Source organism: Phycodurus eques, chromosome 20 (assembly GCF_024500275.1).
Source record: "Phycodurus eques isolate BA_2022a chromosome 20, UOR_Pequ_1.1, whole genome shotgun sequence".
In the NCBI taxonomy this organism is placed as follows: Eukaryota; Metazoa; Chordata; class Actinopteri; order Syngnathiformes; family Syngnathidae; genus Phycodurus; species Phycodurus eques.
In genome coordinates, this window is record NC_084544.1 from 6,634,424 (window position 1) to 6,656,727 (window position 22,304).

Below are 22,304 nucleotides of genomic sequence, written 5' to 3' on the forward strand. Positions count from 1 at the left end.
GACAGACGCATGACTGAGAGGAAAATACTGTACGCCCGCTGGGGTAACGTTTACGGCCACATCGAAGTTATGGTTGCTCTCAAGGGGCTGGTTAGAATGTGGAAACCACATAAATGTACATTGACTTGGATTTCAATCATTTCGTGACCAAGCTCATAACTTAAATTTAATTGTATATAAAATATATTTCCATATTAAAAAAATGCTATTACAGTAATCCCTTGCTATATCGTGGTTCACTTATTGTGGATTCATTGCAGCTTGGATTTTTCTTTTTCTTAAGTCAGTATAGTGCAATTTCTCACCTTCACATCTATGACACAGTTAGCTTTATTGGTTATATAATTTTGATGTGGCAGCAATGACTCACAAAAGGTCAATTGGGCTCTTATTCATAGCAGAAAAATAAACCTTACCGAGTCATCTCAACTCATACATTTGGCAAGTTACCAAATTGTTTGAGGATTTAAAAAAAAAAAAAAAAAAAAAAAAATCATGACTGGAAAGTCACTGTTTGAAATACAAGCCACAGTTTTATGAAACAAATTCACAAATGCTGACCTTAGCCTGACAAAGCACACACTCATAACACCACCGACAGGAACAAATGCAAGTAAAGAGCAACAGTTAACTTCATTTTCTACAACTACAGTACTGTATTTAAAAACATCATCTGCTGTTGTTGTTCACATCACTCAAGCAGAGCTCAAAGGCATGTGCTTGTGTAGCGTGTGTGGATGTTGACTTCATTGAATTGCATATATGACCTCATTAAATTGCAAATATGAAACATTAATTTATATAATAAATAATTGGTCACTGCATCGCAGAATCAAATTATTGAGCGGTTTTCTAGAATGTCACCCCCACAATAAACAAGGGTGTACCGTAATCCGTTCCATCCCCTACATGTTTGTAATAAAGAAAAATAGAACTGCAAATTAAAATATATACATTAAAAAATTAATAAATCATAATAAACGGTAAATTAACTGGTTTTATAGAGTGTAATTAAGCCTAAAGTTACGCACATACACTCACACTGTAGTATTTGTGTGTTGATGTGTGCCTTTAAGGCGCGTGGCCTGCTGAGCGACCTCAGATTCCAGTTCGGGTTGTACGTTTACCACACGTTTAATTCTGTGTAACTAACAACCTGCTCCACGCTCTATGTGAGTGTTTTCATTTTGTATTTGCATGTTTGGCTGTTTGTCCCATTTAATAACTGGCTGACAATGAATCGGCCACTGCAGCGGCATAGCTCGCTTGTAACTCAAATTGTGGCTTGCAAACACAGAACTCTACATTTTCTACCAGGCTCACATCCTGTAGGTGAGATAGCCGCATGTCCCGATACTTTTGTTCATTTAGTGTATTTATCAAACTGGTTGCAGTGTGTCAAGTGGTCATTAAGAGGCTGCGGATTGCGGTGCCGTGAATTACACCGCTTCAGAGCCAAACCCACAAAAACAGACTTTTAATTACATCTGGGCACATCTGCCACATCCCGCCAAAGCAGATTCAACACCAATTTGTTATTTTCTTTTAATTGGCTGCACAGCTGTTGCATGAGTTAGTCATCGTGAATCGGGATGTATGGTTTTGCTTCGGAAGCAAAAACAACTCTTAACTACTTCGAAGACACTCATTAAACCCGAGGCAATTATCCAAGTACAGTACAAAACAAGACTTTTTAATTTAAATCCTTGATAAACACTTAAAGAGGATACAAGGGGAGGTGCAATGTTGGATATTCAGCATGTTGTTGGCAACTGGAATAGGTCTTTTTAATGCCCTCATTTCCACAAGAACCAATAATTGATTGACTGTGAGAACAATGGTGACTGTTGGTGTTTTATATGCATTGGCCTTACCTCTGTCTCCAGGGCTTTGTTGTGAAAGAACAATGAGATCCTCTGGATGTCCTCTGACTTCAGCCACTGTCTGGAGAGCAAAAGAACACAGTATCTATAAGGTAGTAAAGCCACACAACCTGGCTGCAAGTCATGCTTGGGATTTTAAATTGCTTAAAGGGTACACAAATGACGCTATTGTTCAATGTAGAACCATTAAAGACTTATGTCAGTACGGAATTACGACCGGGCAGAGATTCAAGGCTGGTACACGGTTGCTTACTTCTGTGAGTTGATGCCGTCAATGGTACGAATCATCCGCTCGTTGAGCTCTTCCTCAAACCTCCTCCTCTGCGACTTGGACCTTATTGAGCAAAGGGGGGTTAAATTAAACACCAAAAGTGAAAACGGAACCCCAAAATGCAATTCCACCTCACCTCTCCCGTCGCTGGAAGTGGTACAGCCCCATAGGAACATCCTGGCAAGACGAATAACACATTTGACACGTTTAAACCAAATAATGAGTATTAAGAGTAGTGACGGCATCACTGTACTGACGGTGGTGTTGATCTTGCCGTTGTCCGTGCTCATGCGGTGGTGGAGGTTGGCGAAGGGCTTGGCGGCGCCCCACGACTCCAGGTAGCGGGTCATGCGTACGGACGCCCGCATCTTGCCGCCGTCCAGAGACGGGCGAGAGCGCAAGCCCAGCAGAGGGCTGTGCTTCTCGCTCTGATGCCAAAAAAACAGAAATATCGCTTTTGTTAAATAGAGAAGAGCATTTTAGGGGTAATATTGCTGTTTCTATAGTCATGCTGCAACAGTTCCAGCAGGCGCTGTTGTGATCGAAAAAGCCTCATCGATGTGTAGGTGGATGGAAACAAGGAATAACAGAATATTAAGATGTTGCTTGTCGGTAAGTAATGTCGCTAACTGTGCTACAGTAATATTTGTACAATTGATGCAAAGTGAGAAGTATAGTGTTATTGACAGTGATGTATAATAGCATATTGATTAATTATAACACACATATGTACAGTGTTAAACATCTGTTAATATGCATACGATGCATGCATAATTGTATTATTGCACATTGAAACTTGAGAGGAATAAAACGTTTAAAGAATGAAATGTAAAGGTTTTAGTAATATTGTCTATATACCGTAATATAGACCCAACTATTTGTGTACAAACCAAGTTTGAAACCGATCCCTATAGGAATTAAAAGCGACACAGCCCTTAATGGCTGCGTTAATGCCAATCCGGGCGCAATGACAGTGACATTCAATAACAATGACTGGGGAGACTGCAAATCTCGTCAGCCAGTGGCCCCTATATGGCCTTCATCCATTCAGAGCTTCTTGAAAATGTCATCAAACGCTCGCCTCCCTTTTTTTTTTTTTTTTTTTTTTTAAATGTGTGACAGGATATTAAAGAGCTCATAAATGTGAATAGTGAGGCTGCAAAGTGGAGGTCCTGTCATATTCTGTAAGGAAATCATGTGAAATAATCATTTTGCCTGCTCTTTGCTACTTTTATGTGCATTCAGCCGATGAATAGACATGACGACAATAAAAAGACCAGATAGCTAAAAAGGACTTTACAGTAAATTGATACAGTGATGCTCTTCATATGCAGTGTGTGTGTGTGTGTGTGTGTGTGTGATATATATTTTATGATTTGTTTTTATTGATACGGGTGACTGTCACTGAAAGCTAAGATCATGTTTTGCAAATTTTTCTTTGCTTTTTAAAGTCATAACACCATTGAAGGATGAAGCCAGTGAGTCGAAACCTTAAATATGGTTTGTTGTGCTCATCAGGCATGGACGCTTGTGGTTGGCATCACAACAAAACGTATGTTCGCTTAAAAATAACAAAAAACAGCATTTTGGGTGTGACTTGACCACATCTAAATTTAATTGAATTAAAAAGAAGTAGTTACCTAAAATGAAGCCATAACAACCTATATGCAGTGCCTATCCAGTCAAGATTTGTAAAATCAATGTATGATGTGGAACGACAATTCCAGAACCATTCACAGACTTCCACGTGCTTTCCCTCACCTTAGGGTTGATGACCAGAAAGGTGACCACTCCATGTTCTTTCAGGTAAGAGTCTCGACTCTGTCCATCTCCTGGCTCCACCTTATAGGAGCCCTTCAGGTACTCCAGAGTCACCGACGAGATGTGCACCCTCCTGCAGAAGAGAAGCTCACATTTGGTATCCCTGACAACTTCTATTGTCATTTCTAGCTTTTGTAACCACCAGAAAAAGTCAATATTGTTTCCCTTAAAACAGAAACAGATGATGGTGATGCCAGGGTTATTTTTCAGATTCCTGTCCTCAGGCACCAAAGGGAACAAAACATTAGCAGCCCAGTGAAACAATGTCTTGGCACAGTCTGTACAATGGTAGAGTGGCAGAACCAAATTCTGTTCGAAAAGGCATGTATTAAAAACACAAATGCCACTTTCCATGTCTTCAGTATGCCTACGGCGCCTAATGTAGCGTGACTTGTGTCATACCCTGGCACACCTCCCGCCTCCATGTGATTGGCGAGCGTCACGTCATGTGACCACACGTCGTACTGCCACTTGCGGAGGCCGATCACGCCGCATAGGACGTTCCCGGAGTGAACGCCGACGCGCATGTTGATGTCGACCCTGGTGGCATCTCGAACCTTCCTGAAGGTGCGACGAACAATTTTTAGAGGGGAACTTCTCCCACATTCAGAAAACATGCATATTAGGTTCATTGAACACTGTCAATTGTCCATAGATGTGAACGTGCGGGTGAATGGCTGTTTGTCTACATGCGCCCTGTGATTGACAGGCGGCCAGTTGAGGGTGTACACAATTAGCTGGGATAGACTCCAGCCCACCCGCGTGCGAAATGCGGACAAGTGTTATAGAAAATGGATGTTTGGGGTACAAATGATTGTTGCCCACAAGTCTGCAAAGTGACCAGGAAAAATTTTCTGTGGCATACACAGAAAACACTTTAAAAAAAATTATATATATATATATATATATAAATCTATTGACCAAATCCTTTGTATAATCAGATTTATAATGCCACAGAATGTTTGTTTGAAGTAATTCATATTTGTTCGGACCAGGCCGAGGCTTATCATAATGAATTCACATTTTGTTTACTTGAGAGTTCACACAGAGCTCAAATCAACTCTGGCTTTCTTCCTGCTCTGACTGCCGTGTGTGTGTCTATGTGTGTGTGTGAGAGAGAGAGAGATGGGGGAAAGAGAACGAGAGCACAATAGAGAAAGGGAGAGAGAGATTTGGTATTTTACTTGATGGCCTCACACATATCCAAGCCCATCTTCACACAGTTCCTTGCGTGGTGAGGCAGAGATTCTGGCAGACCAGACACACAATAATAACAGTCTCCCAGGATCTTGATTCGCATGCACTCGTTTTCCTATTGGAAAGAAAGAGACAAAATGAAAGAAATGACTTGGAAGAAATTGTGCAGCTTTCTGATAAAGCTGTGCATATTTTTTTCTGCTCTTTTTCTTCCTATAGACCAGTGGTTCTCAACATTATTACACAAAGTCTTCAAAAAATATTTGTTTCCCAAGTAATACTATAATGGCTATTAAGATACAGTTGCATAGTAGGCCCAAGTGTTTATCAAAAACAAGGCAGGGGGTTTATTCCTAAAAAGTCCAATATTTTTGTTAGCCACTGTGACATTATGCAGTTTGAACGGCAACACTGCGTTTTATATATTGGAAAATAAACTGCACTTAAATAAATAATAGTAATTGTCTAATATGTTTTGTTGTTCATGTTTTAAATGTGTACGCTATACTTTGAGAATCACTGCTTTAGACACAGGCACATCCATCAAGGCCAAAATCACACTCCCACTCGCATAACATTAGTCCACATTCCACATGTGGGATGCGGAGCAGCTCGCGGCTGGGCCGGTCTTATATAACGGTGGCTCCGTCCACCGGCGGGCACCAAGCGTCAAGAGCCTGACTCAAGCGCTCAGAAGCCCCACGTACGCTCTTGCCGCTGACAGCCATCGGCCCACGTGTCTTGGAGGGCCGAGAGTGGCCGCAGGACAGGGGGAAAGATGGATTGATTGACCTTCATTTGATCGACGGCGCGAGACGGACTCTCTCCATGTTATTTTTAATTAACAAGATTGTTCTCAAAGGCGATCAGGCGGTACCAAACGAGAAACAAAGCCATTATTTCACGCCTTAATGATCTTTTACTTTCAAACCTTAAGGGAAACTAAAACATTTTCCAAGGCTTTAACATTTGTCACCTATTGAAATCGGACTGTGATGAGATCTGCTTTGTGTTATACAGTATGCATCGCAACATGTTGAAAAGGATTTTCCTTTGCATATACAGAGCTAATTTTTAAACTGATGAGGCTTAATAGATGGGATTTTTTTTCATCCATTATAAAACATGAAAACCTCACAGGATAACCAATACCTCTTTTCCAAAAAAGCATAAATACATTTTGATTATTAAAAAATAAATAAATAAATAAGAAAAATAATATGATTTCTCCCCCCCCCCACAAATTTTACAAACATTATTTATTTTAAACGTTGACATTTTTTTTAAACGTTGACATCTCTTTTTGGAAAAGAGCACTTCATGTAAAAAGGTAAACTGTATGTAAACATAAGACATTAAATACTGTAAATAAATTTCAAATAACATCATTTTGTGGTTAAAAAATAATAATATGAATAATGAAGTTAAATGTGATTGGCCGGCCAGTAATTAAATTAAATGTGATTGGCCGGCCAGTCCAGGGTGTACCTTGCCTCTCCCTTAAAGTCGGCTTTGTTAGGCTCCAGCTCACCAGTGACCCTAATGAGGACAAGCGCTCTAGAAAATGGAAGGGTAGATGGATAATTGAAATGAAATGTAGGGTGAGGAACATTTACGTGACAATACCTTCGCGATCTGGTCAAACTTTCCAAAGAGTTCATTGAGCATGTGCACGAGTTCCCCTGGTGCACAATCGCTGGCCAGCCTGGTAAAGCCCACGATGTCAGCATAAAGAATACTGCGGGAATCAGCAACAAACAGCAAACTTGAGACATTGCATCATTAATCCTTATCCTCACGGCATTAACCGCTACTTATCCTTCCATCTAATATGCACAGTAGAATTTGGGCACAAGACCGTTACACCTATGGGAAGTAATTATTCAAGTAAATATTGGATGAAATATGACATGACGTGTAGAATTATATGATAGCATTAAGCTAGTGGAGTTTTGTTTGACAGAACTATATGGTTTGGTTGAACATTTTGTTGTTTACTTTATATATACACAATGTTGAATAATTTATTGTTTTATTTGTCGGTTACAGTAAGCCTCAAATAGGAGTGAAAAATAAACAGCTTGAAGCAAGCACGCTTTGCCTCAAATTTGCAGAACTGTGTGAGCCTGAGTCTTTTTGTTTACTCAAAGTGATGTTATACTGTATGATAGTCTCTTATTTATTGACAAAGTGTGTTTCAAAGGTGTGTGTTTTTTTGGAAATACTCTCTCTATATCACAGTTTTTCACCTACTGTATTGGTTGGAACTTGAAGATCACTTAAGGACATTGTCATTTTGTTCCCTTGTTTAGGAAATCAGGTTTCTCGAGGATATTCCTTGGAGAGCCTTTCACAATAAGCCTTCAAGATTGTACCCGGTTTCATACATGAAAAGGGTAGGGGGGATAACAAAGTGACCTTAGGCTACAATGAAGGCAGATTAACTCTGATTTGATATTGTCCACGGCTACAATAGGAATAAGAAGATTGGATGTAGGGAGGAAAACAAAGGAAAGAGGGACGGCGGCGGAGACGAGGAAATAAAAGGAGATGATCGAAGATGGGAGGAGTGCCTGAGATGTGAGAGCAGGTCGGGAGGCTGAAAGAAATAAGACGATGAAGAGCGAGTGGGACATTATGTTACAGTCAGAGGAGAGAAGATAAAGAAAGTCACCTGACGTTGGTGTGCCGCTGCACGTAGAGGTTGTGGAAGTTGTTGCCGCTCTCGGTTCGGCCAAACTTTGGGCCCTGAAGCCGCTGGATGATCTCGGCTTTCATCACTCTGGCGATGTGAGACGGCAACAGCGACAAGAGCAAACGCTCCTGCGAAAGGAGAGGACGAGGGGGAAAGTTACGCTGTGTCGTGCTTGCAGACATGCTTGACAAAGGGAAAAGAACGTGATCCAAAGCATACCACATCGTGTGTCAAACATGGTGGAGGCAGAGTTATGGGATATTCATATTTACAGAGGAATGCACTAAACCCCCGAACATCAGATCTGTGTGGAAGATGAACTAACCATTAGAGCTCTCTGTGCTTGCCATTTTACCATTTTAGCAAAAATAGAAAAAAGCCCACTACACTGCACTGTAGTTAGTGAGTGGGGGGGTTGGATGAATGTTACTGTTGTGTAACCACTAAAAGTGTTTTGTTTTTTTTTGGAGTGGGGCTTTAATTTAATAGAATGCACATAAGGTGTTTCAGGCTGATGTTTCAAACACGTGTGCGTGCGTGTGCGTGCACGCTTCAGAGACCGAGTAGCCGCCTTAGGGGGTGTGACTCATAAATGCAGCTCAGAGCAGAGGGTCATTACACTGTTCACTCACACCACGGACTCATTTCCTAAAACCCAGCGGAAAGTTAACAAGATTGAGAGGTTGCGGGGTGCCGGCCTGCTCCAAAAATAGACAACTTTACCACCCGCTTCACTGCACTCCACTCTCACGTTTGATAAATGGACCAAAGCAATATTTAGTGAGTGGTAGGTAATGAATGGAATGGTGTGCCATTTCGCTTTTACACTGGAATTGGTGTATTGTGTACTGATGTATTAATATATTACATATACCTGTTCAATTGGTTGAATTTGCGTATGAATGTCTGTGTGGCAATATGTGCCCTGCAATTGGCTGATGACAAGTCTGGGGTGTACCCAAAGTTTCCCCAAAGTCAGCTGTGAAAGACTCCACCTCACCCCCGGTTCGAATCAGGAAAAGCGCTATAGAAATTGACGGATAGTCTTGAGTAATCCCAAGTGAGTGTACTCTCGGTTCATAATTTAATTCTATTTCTCATGCTGCAACGAATGGTGAATGTCAAGATTTTAATGTCAAGCAAATGTCACTGAATAAATGCCCCTTTCTGTACGGTATGTATTGCGAAATAACAAAACCAACCTTACCTAAACTTTATTGCCCCGCTGGGATCAATCGTCTTCCCAACATTAATCTGAAAAACTGAGCCCGGAAATATTTTGGAAACGAAGCAGAAGTTCACTCTGCTCTTGTATTATCTCTTAACTTTAAAATGTTTCCAAATTTGACTGGTTTTTTTGATGCTCTTATTTTCACCTTATCTGCGTGTAGTCTCTCACTATAAAGCAAGACTCTCTCGTGCTCCAGTTTGTTTGTTCACTGAGCAGCATGTCTGTAACCTCCGCCTTCCCACTTCTGCTTAGCGTGGACACACAAATGCCATCACAAATCTCCACCAAACATGGACTGTCGCTTTATCAGAAAAAAGATGGAAAAACAATAAAAACAACAAATTGCATCATTCACTTCAAAGAACCGGCACTAAGAACTGGATCCTTCGCGACCGACACATCAGATACAGAGACGAGAAGAGCAACAGAAAGGTATAGAAGTGGATGTCCTTGAAATTATTGGTCCATTCATGGATTAAAAAACCTGTTGTGAAATTTTCCTTTCAATTACTTTATAGAGAACAGTAAGTTGTGCAAAAAGCAATGAGACATTTTTACAGTTGGATATTCAAAAGGTTCAGAGAAATTAAAGATGAAAAATTAAGATAAATTTTAAAAGGTTATAGCGGATCTTAAGTTTGTCCTGAAATTTCACCCCAAAGCACAATATCACTAACATTTTTTTTTAGTAATGTATGTACATGTAATGTATGTACATCTATTTACAATATTACAACTATAAATATAAATCTTCAGCCTTGTATAGTAATCCCAGGGTTTGTGTTGGTACCTGCTGGTGTTTCTCAAACTCCAGCTTGATGGGGGACTTGATGCAGTTACAGGTGTCCTGGTAGGTCTGCTTGAGGGCCAGGTCCATCAGGTGCTTGTGGTACGCCCCCGCTAAATTACCGCAGGTGAAGATGATCACGTTGGCCAGGATCTGCGTGTGTGTATACGCACACAAATATAAAGGAACACTACATTTAAAAACGCGCACGAAGATGATGCATGTTTTCCCACTGCCTCCCCCCCGCCATGCCCGCCTACATGATTACCTTGGAAAGATAATCTCGATAAGAGCGCACACTTCAACCGCGCTTTTCCACCACTGTGTCAACTCAGGCTCTTTAAACTGCAGCCCTGCATATCAATAGGTTGCGCGTTGGTCCTCTAGCCGAGGGCAACGAGCTTCTTTGGACACGTTTTATTGTGAGCGCGTGAGTGCATGACTTTGGCATCACTGTGTGAATGTCTGGCCAACCATGACATTTTCCTCCATCTCTGGGCTTTATATAACATTTAGTGTCTTTATAGAGACAAACACAGCATTTAGCTCTGTGCTCTTTGTTTAAAAGAAAAAGAAAATGTTTGATTTGGATTAAGTGGACATAATTCACCAAAATTAGTTTTTGTTCGACACACGCTAAGTCCTCTGATGCTGCATTATTTGGACTTTACTTTAAGTACCGTGGTACCTTGACTGACAATTTTAATTTGTTTCGTGACAACGATTTGAAGTCAATAAAATTAGTTCTCCCCATTGAAATGTTATTCATCCGTTCCTGCCCTTAAAGAAATAAATGATGTTAAAAGAAAACACAAAATAGCATTGTATAGTAAAGTATAAATATTAAAAACATAATAAAACAATGTAAATATATAACAAGATCGTATAAAGGGCGTGGCCTAGTATGTGATGTCACTAGCTCTGACCCAAGCTGCTGTTGACCATTTACCGTGCGCTTAGTTCAGTGTGAGCATCTTCTCCATGCTCCTTGCGAGTGTTTTCATTTTGAATTCACGTTTAACTGTTTCCCATTCAATAAACAACTGAAAAATGGTAATTCTCTTAAAAAACAACTCTAGATTTCATTCCATTTTGATTGAAAAGTAACTCCTCATTTAAAATACGTATTTTTGTGTGTTTAGTGTGAGAATTTATTTGGTATTTTTCACCTACACAATTTTGTGGTTCTTTAATGTTTGAAAATTTAAGTAACGGTGTGGGAGGACTTCTGACAGGATTATGGATCCATTCATTTTTCGCCATACCATGATTTCACCAGAAAATCATGTGGGATGAAAGACATACAGTAACTCCTCATATTTGCACTTCCTCTTCTTCCAAACTCTTTCAACTGGTACAGTAGTCACAGGTAAGGAGGGATTCCTGGATGGCTACTCAGGTGGACCACACGACCCATGCAGTTTAAGTGGGAATTCAGCTGATCCCAAAGGAAAAGAGCAAAATGTGGAGGGGCGCCATCTTGCATGAAAATCAAGTCAGCATCACCCCAAGCACCCATAACTGGCCAGATATTCATCTTGCGGCGTGATAAGGTATCTTTCCGCATTCGCTGTATCGCAAAAAATGAATTGGACCCGCAATTCTGTCTAAAGGCATCCTACACACCTCACGGTTAACTGAAATTCTCCTAGAAGAACAAACGCATACAAAAAAGATAAATAAATAGAGCCACTGAGAACAAAAGTGGGCAAACACATTGTTTGTCATTTTCAAGTGGAGAAACAAATAGAGAAAAGGAATATATTTCAGATGAATACCAGTATAAACAATCTTTAGTTCCAGTTTTGACATATAGGGACAGCCCATGCATCTCAGTGCATCTGCATGTTAGTATACTGTAAATGAATTTTCTTTATCATCTTTCATGAAATATTGATAGATTTGACTGCTTATTGAGGTAAAACACTTTTAATGGCAGCCATAAAACTGAAAATCACCCTCCTGCAAAACAACAAACCAGTTAGCCCACTCTAGTTCTCAGTGGCTCAAGTAAAGATTAAATCTTCACATATTAAAGAACAAACACAAAAAAAGTGAAAAAAATTACAATTAATAAATAATTTGAGTATTTAAAAATAGGAAGTTACTTATCAAGCTCCCTGTAGATTTCAGGGGTTCAAAAGTGAGCAGTGAACATCTCACCTGCCAGACGAGAGCTTCCACATCCTTGGCGGTGGAGGCCAAGCAGACGCTGAGGGTGACGGTGTGGGACAAACAGGTGAGCGTGCTGGCCATGATGGCCCCTCTCATGGAGAAGGGCAGCATGGTGTACACGACAAATACGATGAATAGGAAAAAGGAGACCTGAAAAGAGAAAGACACAAAGGTGATTGTATTTGTCACATGTGCACAACATCGACACAACATGACTTTGGTGTCTGAATTGAGATCATCCCAAGAGTAATTCTTGTGTTTTAAGCTGTATTTTGTTTGAAGGCAGGAGACATTCTTTTCCTCGTAATCTCCAGAGCTTCTCTTTTTACCATCATCCGGCAATCCTTCTCTACTTATTCGATGATATCGCCAAGCCAATCTAGAAATTACATGTGGATGCTGACGCGCTGATGTTGAACTGAAATGCTGTAGAATGCAAGACTTTTTTTTTTTTTTTTTCCTCAAAATCTATTCATGGCAGCTCTCATCAAAGTGTGACTTCTGACATTGTCCTTGTGGACTTCCTCTGTGGTCAGCCCACCCTTTCCTGTTGTGATGGTGACCGTCACAGACAGGTCACCATTTCAACCAGATGAACTCTGACCTTCCTGCCTTGACTGTCTGTTGTCTTCCTGTGTCTTTCGGCGTCTGCTAAGGGTGACAGCCATTTGGCACAAGTGATCTGGCGACCAAGACATTACACATACGGCTTCTACATCTACTGTGCCGTGTTTTATCAAGCACAAAGAAGCTTCCAATATTGAGGTAAGTGATTGTTAAGGTTGACTGAGTTACATCTCCAGAAGACTTGAACACAAACAGTATAGCGAGAAAGAGGTGTTTCGTGTAGGCTTTCTGTTGCCATGGGAACCGACATTGCCAAAAAGGCTGACGTCACGTCAGAGCAGGCGGCGGCGCGTCCTGTGGATTGGTGAGTGCGGTGTGTGGTAATTTTGCTGGAATTGACGTTGGCAGTCCAATTTCAGGCACGTCACTCCCTGCCCCCTCCGAAGCCGGCTAGGCGCATTTAATCTCTGCCGCACATCCCACCTGAATGCTAATACGCCCTCCAACACCTCCAGATGGGAGCTGCGGCGGCCATCACCTGGCCTCATCCACCTTGATTATCTCTCACTCCCGATGTCGGCGCCTCTGATCACAGAAACCTGCGCTGAGGTTCCACACTATTCTGCTCTTTTACCTTGACACCTGAATGTGCGCAAACAAAATGAGGTGGACACCAGTGCTTTCACTAAGACTCCATTTCTTGTGGTACGGTGGTAAGTTGATACCCCAAACAGAACAAGCCAAAAAGTGCTATTGTATAAATTACTGTGTAGTTGGGACAAGGAATTTAGATTTTGTTTAAGTCAACAATAAGATGATGATAATTGATGTCAGTCAATCGAGGACGTCCTTGGTATTTTTCCCAGTTGTCAACTTTCTGTGCACGCGTTTGCCTCCAAACACACGCACGCTCACTCACGTTCATCCAATCACATTCAGACACTCGCTCATCCAATCACATTCTGATACCTTCATAGCCTCACATACAGTTGCAACTTGTAACACTTGACCAATTCACGTAACACAACTGCAGGGTGCAGTGAACTGGGGTGGGGCGACTAGGAGGAGGAAGAAGAGCTTGCCCTGTGTCTGAAGGATGAAGGCTTGAGCGAAACACTAGCTGTTGGTGACATTAACCGCTCATTTTCACAATGAAGAGGTTATTGATCGACCACTGCATGCCTTTGTTCTGTCACCTTGGAGTCGTGACAGTTTATTGTCTTTCTTTTCACTGTTACGGGAGTGCGTTCAGTGAATTCGCTGATGGCTGACATGAGCATTTAGGCTGCTTGTCAGCTTTCGTTAGCGGATGCTTTTTTTCCCTTGGGCATTCATAGCACTTGTGCTTTTGTTATACTTAAGAGGATATTTTTGCCAGTCTTATTTTTAATCAAATATTTCCACACGCTTGAGGCACCACTATTATTTGCTGCGCCGAACAACCACGTGTTGAGTTCAGCGAGGTGTTTGTGTTGTTAATTCTAAAACACATGATTGGCGATTAATCGACATTAAGCTGTAATCATCATTGCGCGACGAGTCGGTTCAATCTCAGTTGGCACTCATCATAATTAAACAGCGCTAAAAAAGGACACGCTTAGGACATTCCACCATGACGTCACACGTACTTCCGGGTGTCAAAAGCTGGAGCTTTCTCCAGTGCCTCCAATAGTCCTTCTCTACGGCCGTAGTTTAAATGTGTGAAGTGTTAGCTGAGAAGGAGATGGTAAATAACTATACAGAAATAGAAGTGTATGATCATTGAGGCACTGGCTAATTAATTGACTCTTCTGTCCCTTTGATTAATGGCACAGATGTGCTCCTTTAACAGTGGAATGGATAGCGTAATGTAGAACTGGTGTTGGTAGGCTAGCCATTATGTCTTGCTAAATTACTCAAAGACAACCCAACTAAAAAATTTAAACATTCCTGTGATTAAATACCTTCTCCAAACACAATGATGGATGTTTAGTTCCCAGTCTGTCCCTTTAGAAATAGCTACTCTGCCACCAGGCAAAAAACAATTTGACACAGTTGAAAATACAAAAACAAAAATGGAGTACCTGCCAAATATGTTTGTAAACTAGGTAAATGTTGCCATGTAAGTGCAACATGTGGAGTCTTCTGTGGCCAGGCCCTGCTCAGAAATTGAATAAAGCTCACTGCTAAGAAATTGAATAAAGCCCCGACTAAAAGGTTAATGGCGCTCGATGGGAGCTTGTACTGCACGTGGACATGACCGACTCTGGCATTCCTCTCGCACAGTCTGTTTGACAGCCGTGCATTTATCTATTTGTACGTATATGTGTGTGTGTGTGTATGTACGGGGAGCAGGTGAGCAAGCAAGAAGTCGACATGTTGCTATCTTTGTTTTCTTCTTTCAGACCTTTGTGTTATTAGCTCCGTGGGCTTCAGTAATCACCTACTGACAGGAAGCTGCAATTTTATGGAATTTCACTTCCTTCTTACTCGCTTTCTTTCTTATTTTCATAAATTTCCTGCCCGGTGAGCCAATACTTTTGCTTATAACAAGTAGATAGGTGCAGTGAGTGAGCAATAGAGTGATTAATAATTCAGATTTATTATGCTCCCACAGGTGGCTGATGATAAAAATATCTCCCGTCACGGAGGAGGCGGGGGGGGAGAAGAATCGTCACCGGGAGGAGAGGAAATTTGGACGTGAGCGCAAGGTGGTTCTGCAGGGGGGGTGATGGCGGCAGGTGCAGAGGACGGGATTTGATGAATATGTGGAGATAAGGCGTGAGATGGAGAAAATAGGATTCCCGAGACAGCGAGCGAAGAGGAGTCTGGCGCGGAGGACGAATGTGTCTGACAGCTCCTCTGCTCGCATCAGACCTAATTAACACTTGTCACATGTGGAATTAATTTAGACACACACGGGCATACACACACATAATGTGAATGCAAAGACAGACTGTCAGGCTGATGTGTAAAAACAGGACTTATCTGAAGGCAGGTGTCTAATAGAAGCGTAATAATGCTTAAGTGATTGAAGCCGACAGTTTTATCGCAACCCGTCTCCGCTCTTCTGTCTTTATGTATTGTGATGCAAACAAATTGCTCTTTTGGCTCTCTTACCTGGTCCCAGGGACTGAGGATCCCTCCAGAGAACATGAACAGGTAACCCATGGTGACCAGACACGCCCATATTAGGAGGGAGAAGAGGCGGAGCATACGCTTGAAAATCGACTCGATGCAGACTAGGATGAAGATGGACAGGAAGAGGAACAGGGCCGTGGGCACCGTGATCAGAAAGGTCAGATGGTCCTCGGTGTTCTGAGAAGAGAGAAATAAGAGAGAGTGGGGGACAGGTTTGCTCACTTACAAAAAAAAAATAACAGCGTCCAATTTATTTTAGGTTATTTATTGATTATGGTAATAGACACAATATCACTTAAAAATTAATGAAAATAATAAATAACAACTGAGCCAGGATTTTGGCTCCCACATATTAGCTGGTGGCTGTCAACAGATGGCCAAAACTCCTGATCTCAACTGGTCGTGTGCATAAACCATGCCGTACTACACCGAGCTACGCGGCCGAACAGGACTGACGTGGACCATCGGCAAAAAAATTACAGTTCGTCACTCGCAACAGCACACCAAGCATTGAACACCACAAATTCACTGATGCGCTGCAACGGAAAAACTAAGACCCCGTATAGGGATTTGCGGCTCCACATAGAATATACTGCACCATACATAGTATTTTCTATTAAATCACAAAAACATGGCACGATTGTCAAGGATGAAGTGGGTGGCAATAATGATGGAGAGAGTGGAGATATGTTTGAGAGGCAGTTGGCAATGATCGATCGCCCCATTCACTGACTCCATGGCGACAGACACTCTCCACGCTTTGCTTTCTTGCCACAGGTAAATATGAAATTATAAATACAGTCACACATACAGTATATACACATACATACATGCGCATATAGATACTAATAGATTAGTTGTTTTTTTTTACAATTTTTTAATATGAACGGAAAATTGAAGTATTTTTTTGACAGATTATCTATCAGGAGAGCTAAAACAGACTGTCACACGAAATTGTTATCATAACAGCCAATTAAACAGAATGCAACTTTTTCACCTTAGACCTGACAACTAACGTCGAGCGAACAGCAGCAAAGCGCAGAGTTAATGTGCTCTCTCTTCCTCGCTAGCTTTTTGCGTGCTAATGAGGACAGACGGTCCTCGCAGGGACAGAGGCACAATATGACACAAACCGATGAACAGACTGCGCACAGATCGGCAAACAGACAGACGGTCTGAGCCTGGAGAATGTGCTAGGGCATCACTTCTGTGCTCGCACGGTCAAAGTCAGCATTTTTGACACTGTCAACACACACACACACACACACACGCACACGCACACGCACACGCGCACACACACACAACACACACACACACACACCATCCAATTAATGCACTTGAAACATTTGGCTAAGCAGAATTATCTCACAGCCCATTAACTTCCTTGTCTTAAAATAAGCAATCACATGTCAGCAGAGGTGAAAAGTAGACTCTCATAAAATAAAAATTGATACAAACTTTGTACTTTGCGAAAAGTTAAAACAAATACAAAATAGAAAAGTAGACTGACATGTACTCAAGTACAAAAATAAAAATATAGTCAACTATATACAATACCCATTTTAATGACAAAAAAATAAAATCGACTAACAAAGTATTTTACATATATATTATATATATATATACACGTAATATTTTACTTTATATAATATTCTTTCATAAGGCTCTAAGAAAAAAAAAAGCTATAAAGCTAGCAGACTTTAAGGCACAGTTATGTGATCGTCTCTTTGTTTTATTTTTAGTTTGATAGTAAACTTCAACAGGGAGTGACAATCAACAGCTGGAAGCCTCTGTTTGGAGATTAGTTCGCTACGCTGCCGAACTGCTGCTTGTCGTGAAGTGAGTTAAGTTCCTTGCCACCATACAGTGCCCATATGTCAAATTTCTGCTGGCAAGTCACAGCCCCCCCCCCCCCCAAAAAAAAAAAAAAAAACATCAGCCCAACAACAGCTCGTATCTCAAAAACTTCCAGTGCCACTTGTGTATTTGCACTTTGTTACTTTCCACCACTGCATGTCAGCAGTTAGAACTGTCGTGCCTCTAGTGACTAATTTGGCTCCATGGCCAAAGAGCGAGCGGGAGATGAAGTCTTGTAAAGTGTATTAGTGTAATGTAGCTTCTGTAAGGTACTATGAGTCATGGTCTGGCACCGGGGTCCCGCGGGATCCGACTATGACGCCACTGCGCTCTTTCCAGCTCAAGTGCACAATAGAGTCCTGATGAGGATGGAAGTAAGACTCTGCGCTCACATGAGAGACTCCAACAAAGTCTTTTGGCTCTGACATTTTTTTGTGCTAATGTGTGCACTTTGTATGTTTGAAACTGATTTTTTTTTCAAAAAGTCATTTCCCCCCCCTCAATGTTGCACCGAGGGATGAGATTGCTTGCGTAATGTATTATAATTCCACCCGAGACAATTAACTCCCCCTTTAATCCACTCTGGCTGATCTGGCTATTATACTGGAAAGAAAATGGGGGAACTCTTGAGACAGGGCAGCAGTGGAATATGACAAATATGCACGAATATGATTAGTATTCACTTTTATCGGGTACAAATAAACCAAATGCATTATTTCAAAAAGGTGGAGAAGGCTGATATGGAACATAAATCATCACACACCATGTATGAACAATTACACACATCATAAAAAATGAAGACGTTATATTGTAGGGCAGTTTTATAACAAATCTTACTGGTTTTAATGTTGTGGCATAGATAGTGTATTGAAGGTGCAGGTTCCATTCCCAGCCAGTGCCCCAATACCCAGATACTGCCAGGCCGGCTGAGTATCTACAAGCCCCGATGAAAACTGTTTTTAATGTTGTGGCTCATTAGTGTAGTCCTTCTATTTAGAGTGTTTACACACACTAAATGAGGTCAAAACCCAGACGGCATTCTGCATTTTGTTAGCCTAACAGCATACTTATCCAAATATTTTTTTTACTTACTGTTTTTCCTTTTCAGTCATCCTGATTATGTTCATCCACAAAGGTCTAGTAAATGCAACTGAACCTCTCTCATTTTCGGAATTTTTTGTTTGTTTTTTACTTGTTTTCCAAAATGTAAAAAAAAAAATAATAATAATAATACACAGGCAATGATGCTATTAGGCTAAAGATTTGACCCTACATATCCTCATGTGACTGAATTCCCCAATATTAGATAGATAGATGTGGATAAAAATTTTGGTAACCTCCCATTTATGAAAAAAATAAAAACCCATAACGGTCACAGAAATAACTTGAACCCTTGCATATTTGCGGTTTGGCATTAGTGAATTCACCAATTTGCTGATTTTTTGAGAACATAATCTCACTTGCCTGTTCCCGGACCAAATATAAAACGAAAAAATCTTAATACAAATCTTGGTGCCGAGCTTCATTTAGTCAGGCCATAGCTTTTCAATGCAGTCCTATAGTCAATTTCAAACCTTTTTGGGTGCGTGTCAGTTACTCGGGAACTTCTGCTATTCGCAGTAAGTGTTTGGTTTTCCGACACTGGGCAACACGTTTCGCTCCAGAATACCATGATAGTCTTTGATATTTCATTGTACCTTGAACATGATTCATGACATGTGGCAATGCAGCCCAAGAATGCAACAGACCTTCCTCACTGTTTTCAAAATACTGTATATCCAGTTTTGTTGCTACAGTTTATAAAAAAACCAAAAAAAAAAAAACATACTTCCAGATGCTTTGTGAGTGTCAATATGCATTTTGCAAATTCCAGTCTTTTCATCCATCCATCCATTTTCTGTATCATTTCTCACGATTAGGGTAGCAGGACAGTGTCATCACTTACAAGTTATTTTTGTTTTTTTCTTCTTATTTGACGGAAGTGTACAAACAATCTGGAGCTGCTTTGTAATGTAGGATGTTTACTTCGTTTTTTTGTTTTTTTTCATTGGAATGTTGTAAATGCATTCACCACACCACCTCAGGGGACAATTTCAACTTTCACAGAGTGAAAGGATGAATGTTTGAAGAGCTCAAAAAGATATCGAAAGGCACAAGCTGTGTAATTATTGAGTGAAAAAAATATTATATAACCTTTGGAAATGCTGTGTTAGCCTGAGTTTTTTTTTCTTTTTTTTTGTGGCTAGTTAAATAGCGCAGCTAACGACTGTCTTCAAAGTCTGTTTTTCTTTTCAATGGCCACGTGTGAACTTAATTTTTGACATGTATTTTATTTTACTTTATACGATTTAAGAATATAACTGTGTAGCTGAAGATCTCAGCACACAAAGTAAGACAGCATAGGAGAAAGAGAAGCAGCAGCCATGCTAACTTCGGAGCTAGCTGTGTGATTAGCACAGTTGAGACTATGGATACATATTGATAATATACAATATGGATAAAAGACACTTAAAGTGTTGAAGTCCAAGTTTATACTGTAGTCCACAGTAAAAGGATGAATCAAAATAGATTTTAATAACTACCATGCATAACCTTACCTCTAAATGCCACAGGAATCATTAAAAAAATTAACATACCAATGTCAATATTTATGACCTTAATAGAAACAAAAGTAAACACATTCCAAATGTTAAATTAATCAAATATTTATCCATCATCGCTAGCTGACATGCGCGTTTGTCGACTTCTTCGTCATCTAGCGACTATTTTTCTAAAAAGCGACTCATCCAGACACCTAGTCAATAACGCCAAACATTTCCAAAAACACATTTATACTTTGCTAGAGCAGTGATACATCCTTCTTGGAAAGTTTTACCACAAAGTATGATGCTTCCAAGCCACACACACACACACACACACACACACACAAAAACGGTCGCCTTGCCTCACTTGTGCATTTTGAAATGAGAAAAGAGCGAGTACCAGCTAGAAATGCTACGCACATGCAGTGTTGTCAGATTTATGTGATACGTTGCGCAGTGTCAGTTTCTGGTATGTGCGACGTGTGCGGCTGCACAGGGCGGCATTTTTGCTGGGGTAAAAAAAATTAAATAAAAAGTATGTGAATTGGTTTTCTTTTGGCATCATGAACTGTAAATCATTGAAATTTGTATGGTGAATTTGCGCTCCTAATGGAAGAATATGGGTCTTTGAATTACTTTTAATTGTTCGAAGATCTCTGTCCTGGTACTTAAGTATATACTTATCTTTGGAGTGTACTAATGATATAAAATAAAATTAACAAACCAGGAAGCAACTTTGATATGAGGCACGTTTCAGTCATTCAAGGAACAAACTGGTCATTTATCATCTCAAAAATCCACTCACATATTGTTCATCTTAATGTTACCACGATGATGCCATGAAATCAGAGCATGTGGATGCCGCCGATCAATATTAACAAAATCTTTAAAAGGTACAAGCATTCGCTAATAATCCCACACCACCACAATTACCGGCGTTCGGTCAATTTAAAAAAAAAAAAAAAAAAAGAATGATGAAATCAATCGTGAACGTTATGAAAATGATGGCAGTTTTTGAGTCACAGCAATCGATTTCCATTGATGTCAAACTGTGCTGCAGAAGCCATTCGATTAAGACGGCACCATGCTGTGACTTGAGGAGCATACACGCATGTAAACAAATCTTACAATTTCAAGGGATTTATTTTGGCCCTGTAAATTGTTGATAAGCTAAAGAAGGAAATGAGAAACTTCCTTGGACAAACACACCCCAACAACAAGCACGTACCACAACTTTTTACAGAAAGGGTGGAGGGCTCTGCATCACCATCAAGTCCAAATTCACTCACAGGTCTGCTAACAGCGTTCCTTCATTTTAGGAACAATAGTGCTGCTTCGGTTAAGTTTCTGTTGGCTCGCTGATTTAAAAACAAACAAACAAACAAACAAAACAAAAAACGTACATCCTTCCCTCCTCTAAACTACTTCTCCATCTATTCCTGCCATTCTTCTTTTGTCCAGCTCTAATAACAACATGTCTGGCGGACTACACAGTCCTCCAATGGTAACAAATTGGAAAAGTAATGAGTGGGATTCATGTACATGCGCAAGGGGGAAATACAGTGACTGACGGGGGCAATGACACCTATTGATCCAGCGCAAATACAAGGAGATTGATTGTCTTTTCCCCCACCAGGAGCAAGATTATTATTGAGGTGACATGAATGCAAGAGAACCTCTGTGATGATGCAGTCTACAAAAGGTGATAAAATAACAAAAAACAAAGAAAAACAACAAGTGTGCATGCCTTTGTATGTAATTCCATTTTTAAAAAAAAGCATCACTTCATAGCCAATAGCTTGTGATTATGGTGTGAACAATAGCTTTCGCTTGACAAAAGCGCCAACGCCTGCATGGCCGTGAACTGCGCTCTCACGCCGCCTCTCGATCCACTTGGCAATCCCAGCGTTGCCGTTTTAAAGTGGCGCTTCACAAGTCTCTCGGCTTGCTGCGCATCATGAATTGCACACTCTTTGGGCTTTAGTGGCGTTTTTCTTTCTTTTAAAAAATAACAATTAAAAATAGAAGCACATTAATCTTTTATGTACACTGCAAAAACAAAAATCTGATTTGTTGTTTGTCTGCCATGATATTTCTTCTTACCAGGCTGTGTAAAGC

General features: G+C 40.6%; 1 protein-coding gene across 4 annotated transcripts in view; it reads right to left on the reverse strand.

Annotated features, from left to right (window-relative positions):
- Positions 1–22,304, reverse strand: part of adcy2b (adenylate cyclase 2b (brain)) — a 53,087-nt gene that overhangs the window by 17,711 nt on the left and 13,072 nt on the right. For all 4 annotated transcript variants that reach the window (XM_061664272.1, XM_061664271.1, XM_061664273.1 and 1 more), the window contains exons 3-14: positions 15,727–15,924; positions 12,049–12,210; positions 9,889–10,038; positions 7,847–7,995; positions 6,799–6,910; positions 5,160–5,287; positions 4,378–4,536; positions 3,916–4,048; positions 2,412–2,582; positions 2,291–2,331; positions 2,137–2,217; positions 1,875–1,944 (exon numbers count right to left, since the gene is read on the reverse strand). In XM_061664272.1, the coding sequence (XP_061520256.1) occupies positions 1,875–1,944; positions 2,137–2,217; positions 2,291–2,331; positions 2,412–2,582; positions 3,916–4,048; positions 4,378–4,536; positions 5,160–5,287; positions 6,799–6,910; positions 7,847–7,995; positions 9,889–10,038; positions 12,049–12,210; positions 15,727–15,924 (1,554 nt within the window). The remainder of the gene's footprint in view (positions 1–1,874; positions 1,945–2,136; positions 2,218–2,290; positions 2,332–2,411; positions 2,583–3,915; positions 4,049–4,377; positions 4,537–5,159; positions 5,288–6,798; positions 6,911–7,846; positions 7,996–9,888; positions 10,039–12,048; positions 12,211–15,726; positions 15,925–22,304) is intronic.